Source organism: Bradysia coprophila, unplaced genomic scaffold (assembly GCF_014529535.1).
Source record: "Bradysia coprophila strain Holo2 unplaced genomic scaffold, BU_Bcop_v1 contig_94, whole genome shotgun sequence".
Taxonomy (NCBI): Eukaryota; Metazoa; Arthropoda; class Insecta; order Diptera; family Sciaridae; genus Bradysia; species Bradysia coprophila.
In genome coordinates, this window is record NW_023504022.1 from 3,864,173 (window position 1) to 3,877,865 (window position 13,693).

General features: G+C 35.4%; 1 protein-coding gene across 8 annotated transcripts in view; it reads right to left on the minus strand.

Annotated features, from left to right (window-relative positions):
* Positions 1-755: 755 nt before the first annotated feature.
* Positions 756-13,693, minus strand: part of LOC119085003 (zinc finger protein 2) — a 93,849-nt gene continuing 80,911 nt past the window's right edge. For 4 of the 8 annotated variants that reach the window (XM_037195179.1, XM_037195180.1, XM_037195177.1 and 1 more), the window contains 3 exons: positions 11,946-13,490; positions 8,031-8,822; positions 6,396-7,338 (listed from right to left, as the gene is read on the minus strand). In XM_037195179.1, the coding sequence (XP_037051074.1) occupies positions 6,649-7,338; positions 8,031-8,822; positions 11,946-13,490 (3,027 nt within the window). In that variant the 3' untranslated portion in view covers positions 6,396-6,648. Of the gene's footprint in view, positions 2,966-6,395; positions 7,339-8,030; positions 8,823-11,945; positions 13,491-13,693 lie in introns of those variants that run through there. The other 4 variants (XM_037195174.1, XM_037195176.1, XM_037195175.1 and 1 more) reach the window with 4 other exon arrangements.

Consider the following 13,693-nt stretch of genomic DNA (forward strand, 5'->3'; position numbering starts at 1 on the left):
CTTTCGCCAAGCAGAATCAAAGGTCTTTGTCATCATTTCTTTGAAACAGATTGGAATAGTTCTCATGTCTCTGATGATTTTCTATTTAAAACTATTGAAAAAAGCGCAAATGTTCATTGTGGCATAGACATAGACAGTAATTCATAAATAATTTTGATTTCATTCCGAATAACGGTGACCCGACAGCCATTTATAAATTTTTGCTATGAAAAATTTAAGAATTAACAAAAATCGTTAGATAATTCAATGAATTAAAGAAAAATAAAACGGAAAAAACAGAAATTGGGTACAAAAAAAACGGAAATTCAAAAATGAAAAAAACATCATCACACTACATCGAATTTTTCGTTCTACCATCTAACATTACCCAAAATATTGTTAATTATATAATGAATCAATATCAATCAATATGCATATAAAAACGTATGTTTTTCACTTTTTTCTTCTTCTTTTTTTTTAAATTGCTTCATTTTTCATACAATTTCTTTTCCATTTTTTTTTTAAATTTAAAGTTTTCTGAATAATTCTTTTAGAGTTAATTTACTTAGTTTACATATTGTTTATATTAAATATTAATATAATAGGAACATTTTTCTTTTATTTTATTTCATTTTTTTTTAAATTAATTTTATATCATTTTCATAGTAGTTTTTGGTTTAATTCATTTTTTGTGTGAATTTTTTTTTCATCATTTTCTTTTTTCTTTAAATTAGATTACTAAAAAATAGGAGGCGCATTCTTTTTTATTTAAAATGTTTTTTTTTTTTTTTACTTTGTATAGTATAGTGGTAGTTGTGTGTTTTCTTTAATATTACTATCTTTTCTTTAAAGATTTTAATCAGCCTCCATTGATGATTCTTCTTTTTTCCAAAGTTTCAATATTTTCAGCATTTCTTTTGTTTAATTGTTTTTTTTTTGTTCTTTTTCCATTTATTGTTTAGGTTAGGTAATGTACTACACACAGATTTTTTTAAGTTTTTTTTTCTTTTTTAATAATTTCTTTATCTTTCTATTTTCTTTTTTTTATCAATAATTTTAAAGTAAATTTCATTTCAATTTAATTATTTTATTTCAGTTTAACCTTTTAATCTTTGGTAATCTAAGTTCTAATTAGCTTTATACTTTTTTTCTTTTTTATTTTATATTAGGAACCTTCATTTATTTACTTAAATATTTAAGATCTAGATGTCTTCTACTTCTTCTGCTTCTTTTCTTCTTCTTCTGTTTATCGTTTTATTCATTACACAATACATATTGTATCTGTTGTAGTATGCATTTTTATCTAACCTTTTTGAAACGGAAAGATTATACAGCTCGGTCTAATCATTAAATCTGTTACTTCCGATGTTCATAGTTTTTCAACATATCGCCTAGTATTTGATACAAAATCTTTTATTTCATTTGTTTTATTACATTACATTTTGTTGTTAACAGTTGGTTGGCCGTCTCTGAAAGGTTATGCGCATATTCGAATGTTCAATGCATTCATGTCCATTTGAGTGTCGAAGATATTTTTTCTTCTTTTGTTTTTGTCGTTACCACAACATGTGGCGGTGGCATCTGAGTACTGTTTGTTTTCAATATTTTATCAACTATGCTTGGTTGTTTTTATCTATAGGATGTTAGAATGTATGACTTACTACCAATACATTTCTAAAAATTTGTTTATTTTTCTAACATTTTCGTGTAATTCAGTTGAGTGTTTGAGTAAGTTAGTTAGCACGAGTAACGAAAAAAAGTGGACTAAAAGAACTATGCATCAGTAAGAGTTGAGAATGACCATCTGTGAAGATGTCAATTCCATTAACATTACATGCAACTGACCGATTTCGATCCTTTTTTTTCAGTATTATAATTGAAACTGGAAACAGTTCTTATGGGAATTTTTGGACTTTCGATCTATTGAAGACAAAAAAAAAATGTTCAGAATCAAAAAATCACGTTTCCCATCGATATTTCTCAGTGGAATTTATTTTATTAAAAATTCTTTGGCGACAAACTGAAATTCTATCAGTTTTCGAAGTTTGTTAAAAAAAAGTTCACGGTCATTGTTGCCCATCAAGAGAGAATTTCTTTTTCTTTTTTGATAAATACATCAAACTGATTATTCACGTCCAATTAATATGCGCACACTGTTTTTCGTTCTTTCGCGTAACAATCGCTTAAACTGAGATTAATAAAAATATTTGATTTTCTTCTGTCGTTTCGCGTTTCATAATTTTTTCTTTGATTTATCTTTTATACAATTTTCATCATCATTTGTTTTATTATATTTCTAAATTTTTATTTTTCATCATAAATGTAATAGGAATCGTTTCTAAGGAGACTTGCGTTTCTCATTTTTATTTATAATTTTTCTTTTATTTGTTATTTTCTCTTCTTTTTTTAAATAAAAAATTATTTTCTTCTTCTTCTTTCTCTTCTTCGTTCACTTATCGTTCAATCAAATTTTTTTTGCTCTTTATTAAAAATAGGAACTTTTTGGTTGTTTTTATGTTTTTTTTTTTCTTTTTATTTAAGTTAATAGGATCGTTTCATTGCATTTTTGCGAGTATTAAATTTCATTTTTTTTAGGTTAATTAAAATTAAAATTAATTTAAATCTTGATTCATTTTCACATTAATATTTTTTACACGTTTCCTTCAACAAAAAAACGGATCTTAACTAAAAAATATCAATCCGACCACTTGTTTCAGACACATCTCTTCTTCATTTTGCTTTTTTTTCTTTTAATTTAATTTGCAAGTTTTATTTTTTTTTACATTTCTCGTTCTAAAAACTATATATCTGCGTAATTCCTTAATAATTAATTATTCTCAGACACATATAGATGAGACACATCACATTATTCATTTAGCTTATGCAGGAACTTTGAAATCGTCCAAAAATGTATTCAGCTCTGGAACTTTTTCGTACCATTTTTCTCTCTTCATTACTCACCAATTTCCTTATTTGCCTCCGATTGCTGCCGGTATGCGAGATTGGGATAAATAGAAACATAAATTTAGATAAAAATTATTTGGTTTTGGATTTCGTTGTAGGGGGCAAAAGACAGACTAAGAACAGGGACCTCACGCCAACACAAAGCTAAAAAAAACTTAATAAATTTTTGATAGATGACAACATACAGGCGACATACAGTGATCACTAATCATGGTTAACCTTATAGCTGCCTGACTAAATACAAAAAATGTTGATCGAAATTCAGAAAATAGAAAAATGGGGAGTGTACGAGTGAACAGGAAGAATTCGAAGTATTATTGTCCGAATTGCTTCTACTGTCGACATAGGCAAACTTGTCCTATGAGTTCAACATGATATTCCGTACATACGAGGGAAAATTCATCGTTCTTTGATTAGATGTACAAACCACGTTGAATAATTTCTTTTCGCCATCCTCTTCAAGGAATGGCAACAACTTCTCGATTCTAATATCTAACGTAGTTACAAAATGTTTTTCAGCTGAAAGAGTGTGGTCGTCTGAACTTTTTTGTCTGTGTTCCGTGAGTATCACTAAGAAACTTCTATGAAACTTCTGCAGAGCTAGAAGATACTGAATACATAAAGTTATATTGATCTCTACGTACCATTTCAAGAGGGTGATGTATTCATGCCTAAAAAAATTTATCTTCTGAAATTAAAAGTGGGGGCGCTTGGAAGTTAAGAAAGTTATGACGAACCGCTCAACTGTTCGAAAAATTGCAACAACGACATTTTTCGAACAGTTTATAACAGTTGAGCGGATGTTTTTTCGTCATAACTTTCTTAACTTCCAATTTCCTCCACTTGACAGAAAAATTTCTTTGTAGGCATCAATACATCACTTTCCTCGTATATGTTGGTACATAGAGGTCAATATCTTGGATCTGTAACCCTGCTCGAACTTTCTTGAAAACTATTTAAATTTTCTGAATATTTCAAAATTTTGAAGATTTTCTAGATTGAATCAAGGAAATTGAAATATTTTCCTGGAAATTTTCCTGTTATTTTCTCAATTTTCTAAACAGTTTTTTCCCAAAGGCAGGCAGTTATTCCTAGGCAGTTCCGAAAAGTTATTGTTTATGTGCGGTGAATGTAAGCAGCTATTCGATAGGGAAATAATAATAATACTTTGGACTGGTACACATACAGAAATGAATAGTATTCAATGAATATAGTGATGAAAATGGCTTCGGTCAGTGGACTAGAATTTTCTCAATCATTTTGTAATAAAGGCCGAGGACGTAATTGACCGGGGTATTAGATTCCTTTAGGGCGAACACGCTAGCAATTTGGAGTTACTGTTATGGAAAATGATGCTGCGCGTTCCATTGCACACTCATTTTCACGAATGGAAAACGCATCATAATTGTCGATCCCATCAACGCAAACGTGCTCATGTGTTTTCGGCCTAATGATTATTACAGTCTGACGATGCAGTCTTCAATGCTGACGATCACAGGAATGAAAGCGAAACGAAAAATAAGTAAAACAATAAGTAAAACAGAAAACCGATATGGAAACACAAGAAGCACAAGAAACGAAATAAAATGAAAATAAAAAACATCGAACAATTTTACATAAATAATAATTTTTGTTGTTTTATTCTGTTTGTTTTAAAATTAGAATAATAATAATAATAATAAAATAATAATAAAAACAAAGAGGATGTCTTAGTCAACTAAAATAAAATTAAAAAAAATTATTTTCATTAAAAATTTGTCTTTTTTCCTTCCATTCTTTCTATACAATTTGACGAAATTTGATTTTTTTTTTAAATTTTCAACTTTTACTACGAATTCATTTTGTAGTATAGTCAATTTAGTTAGCATAGTCGTATAGCATTATTATAATAGTAGTAGTAATAGGTAGTTGTTTAATTAAATTCTAATTGATTGTTTGTTTGCATGATAATGATTTCATCTTTTTGTTTACACAATTTCAACTCTGCGATTTAAAATTACAAAAATTAATTAAAATTAAATTCAGTTTTGCGAGGCGTCTTAATGATAACAACTAATCGTTGAATGTAATTCGTGTAATCCTTTCATTTCCTAATTTAACCCTTCATCCCCTTCACTCATTCAAATCGAATAAATTTCTAATTTACTAATCTGTTTGATATAAATTATCAGAACCATCATTGACCGTAAATGTAGCAGGAATTACGGTTTGTATAATTAGTGCTGTAATTTGATTGATAAAAATAATATTTTACATAAAATTTGAATTATAGTCCTAATGCATCTAAAACTGTCACTAGCAATGTATGTAAATCACTTTATCGTCCGCTTAAGATTATTTTTCATTTGAATTTGAATCGATTTCTATTTAACAATTTGTTCTATTTCTACATTCACTTACAACTGGAACTTAACTGTTTTAATCGAATTGTTTATAGGAATCTCTTCATTTTACTTCACTAAAACAATAATTCAGATAGTTTTGTCCGACGTCTCAATTATCAAAAAAGATTTTCTTTTGCAGCTTCATCAAAGTTGTCCCTCAATTTACAAACAATGTGCACACAATATCCACAAACCACAAGTGGACACAATATCCACAAGTAAACACCATATCCACAAGTAGACACAATATCCAAAAGTAGACACAATATCCACAAGTAGACACAATATCCACAAGTAGACACAATATCCACAAGTGGACACAATATCCACAAGTGGACACAATATCCACAAGTGGACACAATATCCACAAGTGGACACAATATCCACAAGTAGACACAATATCCACAAGTGGACACAATATCCACAAGTGGTCACAATATCCACAAGTGGTCACAATATCCACAAGTGGACACAATATCCACAAGTCAAAGTGGACACAATATCCACAAGTGGACACAATATCCACAAGTGGACACAATATCCACAAGTGGACACAATATCCACAAGTGGACACAATATCCACAAGTGGACACAATATCCACAAGTGGACACAATATCCACAAGTGGACACAATATCTACAAGTGGACACAATTTCCACAAGTGGACGACACAATATCCTCAAGTGGATATTGTGGATGCAAAAAAAACTTCCATCGACGCTTGACTATACGAGAAGAGTCGTTGTGTGAGAACGGTTTGAGTGAGAGCCTTGGTGGAGCAACAGCAAAATATTCGAATTGTTATCCGTTTACCGAGAATGAAGTCGCGGACAAAATTTTTATTTTTACATTTCTGTGCTGCAATGTTTTTTGAAAAGTTAAAATGCAGTGACTTAACCGTAACTTAGCACTACAATAGATTTAATAGCTAAACAGACTCACAATGTTACGTTTATTATATACATTAAATCATCATCATCATCATCATTATCATCATCATCGTCATTATCATCACACAAACTCAATATTGTTTTCGCTTCTTTAAAATTGTTAGATTAGAAAGACAAATTTTCTTCATTTGCAGACGAAGTTCTCAGCGTGCAACTTCCAATAAATTTTTAAATTTTAAAACAAAAACGGAAAACTAAAGAAACTAAAAAAAAAATAATTTCTAAAACATCACAACATAATTTGAGGGAGTGTTGAAGGCAATGTACACCGTGTAATGAAACAAAAATGTGGCCGTAGCCAAAGCGACGTACAACACTCAACATTTTGCGCAGAAGCCAACAGGGTCGGGAAAATTTTGTTTTTTTCTTCTTTATTTTATCAACTCACCGCTCATTTGACTGTAACTGTACAGTTGCTGTAGAATTTCACTATTTGTGGTGGGTTGATTATCAGCATTGATTTGCAGCAGTAAATTATTTTCCATCAACAGTTGTTGCGGTGTCGGCTGCTGTGAACCACCGCCATTCGTGGTCGATGTCGACGAACCACTGTTGTTCAGGGCGGCCTGCTGTTGTTGGCTTAGATGATGTTGTAGCGCCAACAGTTCTTGATGCTGGTCAGACGATTGATTTCCGCTCAGGGCTCCGCTCAGTTGACCGAACATATGATTTTGCAGTAAAAATTGATTGTACAGGCCCATTGCATCGTGTGTGGATGATTGCTGTGACATCATATTCGCAGCTGATGGCATCGAACTGGTCGATGAGATGGATGATGCAGGTGTCGGAGACTGTTGCGGTTTGGTCAGATTTTGACCGTCGTCATGGTGATCGGATAGATCGGCGCCCTCGATGGAAGCTTTCACTTGGGCGATGTGAGCGCTGGAGAAGACGTGCTCCTGCATATTAACCTTTTGAACGCCACAAATTTTACAATCGTCAATTATTGGCTGCAGATCCGGTGATGGATTTGCGGTCATGCCACCACTGACACTTTCCTCATCAGTGTAACGGCTGTTGCGAGATTTCTTGTCTTTGGCACGGGCATTTTGGAACCAAACCTAATTGGAGGGAAAACGTTTGGTGAGTTAGTAACGGCATTGATTTGTCAATGAGGGTAGAGAAACTGTGCTAATTTGTGAAGAAGTTGCTTGTTGTGTTGTACGAAAATCAATAAAAAGTTAAACGAACACAAAAATCAACAATAAACGAAAAACAACGAAACATTAACGATAAAAGTGACTAAGCAAGGAAGGACGATCATCTAAAATTAAGCGATTGCAATGTTTTCTACTACGGTGCTTTTTTGAAGTGTCGTACAAGGTCCGAGACATCGGTGAACAAATAGGTATGTTGCTGAACTCTCGAATTTCTTTCCAATTCTCTCTCACACACAATGTGTTCTCCTAACTCGTTCCTCCAATCGGCTTTCCATCAACCGTTCTGCGGCAAGTTCTGTGTTACAACTTTCAGATTTGATTTCGATTAACGCGCGATACCGTCAAATTGAACAAAACGAAATTACACAAAAGTATCAAAGTTACTCAAAGTAATTGGAATTTAAAAGTTGAAACTGACGAACAATCGGCAATGATAATAACCAAGCAAAAAATACTCAAAATTTTTGTAAAGAAAACGAAATCAAAACGAAACGAAAACGAAACGAAATCATAAACGAAATGAAAAATGTAAACAACATAGAACGATAACCACAACGATCTTCTTCATTGGAATTTCTTTTCATAACACCTACCTGCACAACCCGCTTAGGTAGTCCAATTTCACGACCGACATTTTCGCAGTCTATCATGCTTGGTGTTTTGTAGTCACCAAACAGTACTTTCAACATGTTTACCTGTCTATGCGACATTTGGGTACGATACCGTTTCTTCTGTTGACTCTGCGTACTTGACGCCGGACTGCATGGTCCGAAATAGTCGAGATCGCCATTCAATTGGCTCATTCCAATGCCACCGTTATTCCCTTTTCCCATCGACAAACCATCACCGCCCCCATCCAAATGCGATTCGCTGCATCCGAAACTGCCATTCGGTTGTGCAGAGAAATCGTTCGATTCGTCGTGATCATTGTTCGAATCGGAAAAACTAATTTCGCTTTCGCTTGGCTCATACTTTGGGGTTGTCGTTGACAAATCCAACGGATTAACACCGTTACTGGCCGACATGGAAAATGGTGATGACTGCTGTTGGCTCGTAGCGGCAAGTATCGATGCAGTGGCGTCCATCAGTTGAGCAAAATCACTGACGCTCAGCTTATTGTTATTATCGATCAACTGATCGTTGAGCATAGCTTTGAATGTTGTCTGTGCATTGGTAGTGGGAAAATCATTTATGTGCGGCTTAACATCCGGTATTTGATCGATGTTGATTGGCTGCTTGTCCGGATGTTTGGTTTGTAAGTGTGATTCAAGGGCCGATTTTATTTTGAATATGGCACCGCAATGGGGACATTTCTTGTTAATTATTTGCAGGTTCTGACGGAATTGGCCTTTACGTTCTCGAGCTCGTGAATTTTGATACCAAACCTGATTGGGTTTCGGTTTTTGTTTTATATTTTTGATTTTTAGTAAAAAGATTTGATTTTTTTTTTGTACACAACGAGCAATCAGAAAACAAATTCTCCATCATGGGCAGTCCGAATGTAAACTACTTGTAATGTAACATGCAACACGGTCCATGGTTACAATGTGTGGACGACTTTTTTCGTTTGCAGTGACCGTTACTGCAGAGAAAGCTATCTGTGAGGCCACCTCTCTAAAGGAATTATAGTATTCGGTTGTGCTCAGAACCGGACTGGCTACGAAAAGACACTTCGGAAGTTTGTGGAATTCATTTTTTTTATAAAATTATAAAAAGTGATTCGCGAAACGGTTTACTTCCTAGCATGGTCAGTTCGACACTGGTTATGCTCATGCCTTTAGATAAATACATTTCAAGTGAAACAGAAACCTAGGCCCTTGAGGTGTGATTGAACTTCTGAGTTTTCTACTAATAATTTGATCCCTAATATCCTATAGCGAGAATGTTAGACAAAAGCTCCCTACAAGACGTAAGTCATGGAAGCTCGTTTGGCTAGTATGAGTCGATCAAAAACCGAAAACATGCCCTTTTCTTACAGAAATTTCTCGAGGTACACGAGCCGTACAGGGTCGTGTGGGATGTCACTAGAAAGGTAATTGCATGTACTTCCGGGGCAAATAGGGTCTTATTGGGTTTAAAATTCATCCACACTGAGATATGTACAGTTGTAGTGTTCAACCGAAAAAGACTGAAAACTTACAATTTTCTTACAGAAATTTCTCGGGGTACACTAAGCGTACATGGTCGTGTGGGGCGTCATTAGAAAGGTAATTTTATGTTGTTTCAGGACAAGTAGAGTTTTGCGGAAGTTTGGTAGCATCTACGATGATATATGGTCACTTAAACATTTCAAATTCTCATATTTCATCGTAACTCCCATAAGACCATGTTTTCCCTGAAACAACATAAAATTACCTCTTTATTGACACTGTACTCTCTATTAAAAACTTGGTAACCGTTCTGGAAAAAATGGTTTGGAACCGATTAAACGTAAAGCTCATGAAGCATCAAACAGTAGGGCTTCACATTTTTGATGTTAGCCAGCTATCGATGCAGTAAGAGTCATATCGCCAAGACTTCAGGTGATTGGGGAACAAGCCGACTCCGATTTTAATGAGTGATAGCTCGTTGGATTCGTCTTTCAATTCTAGGAAACACGTATCTTTCACTTTTTCTAAAAAAAAATTGTTTTCTGTGAAAAGTGTTCAAAAGTGATCACATGTCAGAGAGTACCGAAAACAGTTTTTCGGCAATAACTCAAGAAAAAATTATTTTAAATTGTTGTAATGTTGTACGCTTGTCGGCCTTGGAAAGACCTACAGATAGAGTATACGCACTGCTTGGTGCTAGTTGATCCACGAGAGCTATGACTTAAAATATAGTGAATGTTCGGAGAGTACTGCTTCTCTGCAGCTTCGTTGTTCCACGGAACTAAGTATGGGGTGTTGTAGCTGGCCTCACCCACTATCGTTCCACACATAAATGAGCCCAGTACTTTTGTGCTGCAAGCCCACAGAAGTGTTAGAAAAAAAGTTGGTGCCAAAATGCAGATTTTTTTCTTCTTTCCGGGGGCACTACAGCTGGAACAGCATCTGGAACGGTACTATGGCAGTCATTCTTTATCGTCTACTATTCCCTTACCGTATACGCTTCACTTTGACTCGAATATAGGTCGTTACAACATATCCAATGTTAGTAATTCTTGTGAAAAATTATTACATTTTTCTCGGAGGATTTTAGTCAAATAAAGTGTTAGCGTATAGCAAATGACCTCAGGACTCCGGAACAGTAGTTAGTTTTTCAATCGGACCAATATTTGCTACGTGACAGGAGTTTGATCATATCGGTTTTCCAAACTTCTGAGGAAGTCTTGAGGTCATTTGCTATACGCTAAAACTTTATTTGACTAAAATCCTCCGAGAAAAATTTAATGATTTTGTGTAGCACAATAGGCCCAACGGAGGCCTCCGTGCGCGATTTAACTCACAGTAGTTAATCAGCTATCTCTTGATATTACTAACATTGGATCTGATATATTCGTGACATATCGAAGCGTTTTTCTATTGATAAGGTAAAAGAATAGTAGACGATAAAGAATGACTGCCATAGTACCGTTCCAGATGCTGTTCCAGCTGTAGAGCCCTCAGAAAGAAGAAAAAAATCTGCATTTTGGCACCAACTTTTTTTCTAACACTTCTGTGGGCTTGCAGCACAAAAGTACTGGGCTCATTTATGTGTGGAACGATAGTGGGTGAGGCCAGCTACAACACCCCATACTTAGTTCCGTGGAACAACGAAGCTGCAGAGAAGCAGTACTCTCCGAACATTCACTATATTTTAAGTCATAGCTCTCGTGGATCAACTAGCACCAAGCAGTGCGTATACTCTATCTGTAGGTCTTTCCAAGGCCGACAATCGTACAACATTACAACAATTTAAAATAATTTTTTCTTGAGTTATTGCCGAAAAACTGTTTTCGGTACTCTCTGACATGTGATCACTTTTGAACACTTTTCACAGAAAACAATTTTTTTTTAGAAAAAGTGAAAGATACGTGTTTCCTAGAATTGAAAGACGATTTCAACGAGCTATCACTCATTAAAATCGGAGTCGGCTTGTTCCCCAATCACCTGAAGCCTTGGCGATATGACTCGTAAAGGTAAAAATTTCGTTTGTTTGAATTTTTGGGACGGGTCAAATCTACGGACTAATAACTTGAATGTTTGCTAGTTAGATGTTCTCGAATGTGCACGGTCGAGTCGTTTAGAACAGATAGTCGAAAAGCTGACGCACGGCAAGTGAATTCAGATTTTTCTGTGTTGTCAGTCAGTGGCATCATTTACACAATTACAATTTACTGGCATTACAACGACAATTAGACAAAAACTAAACCGAACGAAACCAACGAAACAAAGAAAACTAATTCAAAAGTCGAAAGAAAAACCGGTGAAAACAAAGAAAAATTCATTTTTAAATCAAACAAAAATCAGCAACTTCTAGCACAAAGTAAAATAGTGATAAAACCAAGTGAATCTCATATTTGTTGCGAAACAAAGGAAAGCAATTACCTGAACAACGCGCTTCTTCAAGTTGACCTTTTTGGATATCTCCTCAAGCATCTTTCGACTAGGATTCGACTCGTTCTGATAGCATTCGTATAAAAAATTCAACTGTTCCGGCAGGATGGTCGTTCGCAAACGTTTGTTATTCTGCTTGTCAGCCGACGTTATTTCACCCTGATGCATGCTCTGGATGAGCAAATCAGCCGGATTCGTTACCGTACCGCATGTACTACTGCCGTTACTATTCTGATTGTGGATGATTAAGCCGCCGCCACCAACACTACCAGTCAATGATTGTTGATTGGTTGACATTGACTGATTGATTGGCGTTTGTCGTCCAACGGTTGCAGCTACCGCCGTTTCTGATAGCATTCCCGATGATGAATTCGCTGTCGTTTGCTGCTGTTTTGACAATGCGGTTGTTGGTGTTGACGGTGCCGTTGGATTTTTTGGCGTCGACGTTAAATTCATCATCAGAAAATCATTTTTTGATGGCGAGGCTTCTAACTGAAAAAACTTCTTTGACTCGTTGATTTGGTAGTACTGGAACAGAAATTCGAAGCTCGGCTTCTCGGACATGTCCATGGGTCGCTCATTTTGCACATAGTATTGGTATAAAAAATCGAAGTTTCCCTTCTTCTTCAGTTCGTTCGTCTGATAGTAGGTGTACAGCGATTCGAAGTCGATGTTTTTCGCCTTGACAATCTCGTCGGCGCCCTCATTCTGCACGAAATAATTGTACAAAAATTCGAATTGTTCGTTCTTCAACTTCTTATTCAACTGATCATAGTCGTTGTGATCGTTATCCTGGCTGGTTTCGGAAAATTTTCGCTTCTTCTGCTTCTGCGATAAGTCCATCGTATCGGATGTGGACGATGTGGCCGGTGCTGCCGCATTCGAACTCAAATTTTGCAATATTCCGAACGGTGAATTTTCACTGTACTGCTGGCTCAGCGACTGTTGAAGAAATAAATTTGGATTCATCAAGTGGATGAGCTGATGCTCCTTGTACAGTTCGTAGCGTGAGAACATCAAATTGCATTTGTCGCATTCGTATTTTTGCGTCGGCGACTGCTGTGACGACGTCGATTGTGGACTCTGATGACCAGCACTGCCACTTTTACCGAATATGCTGTGCTGTGACGATAGCATTGACAAATTCGGACTGGTTGATAGTCCCGGTATGGCTGAATGACTCGATTGCAACATATTCGGCGAATTTAAACTCAGATTCTGTGCTTGTAAGCCGGCTGCTATGTTCCCCGATAGTAACGACGACGCATTGTTGATGTCGATGCTGGAATTGGAGTCTTCGCTGCTTAAACTTTGTGCAATTTGAGCGGCTGCTATTTGAGCCTTGGCCGATTTCTTATTGTTCTCCTCCTTGAAGCAATGGTTCTTCTGATGGCGAATCAGTTCGTAGTACCGCTGGAATACCAGATTGCATTTCTTGCAGGTGTAGTTGATGTTGGGCTTCTTCTCTTCGGCCGATTCGTAATACGAATTGTTCGGTTGGTTCTCGTAGATTTTCCTCTGCTTTTGACGTGCATTCTGCAAATAATAAGAAGAATGAATTGCACCGATATTAGGGTTGCAACGTCACAGCGGAAAGAACTATAATTTTTGTTTAATGTAAATTTGATGAGGGAAATAGTTTGTGGTTAGGATATCGAAGCTGATTGTCTGGTGGGTTAGTTTTTCCATGCATTAGATTATGTGCCGTGTGCTACATAATTTGATTGGTAAATTCTATG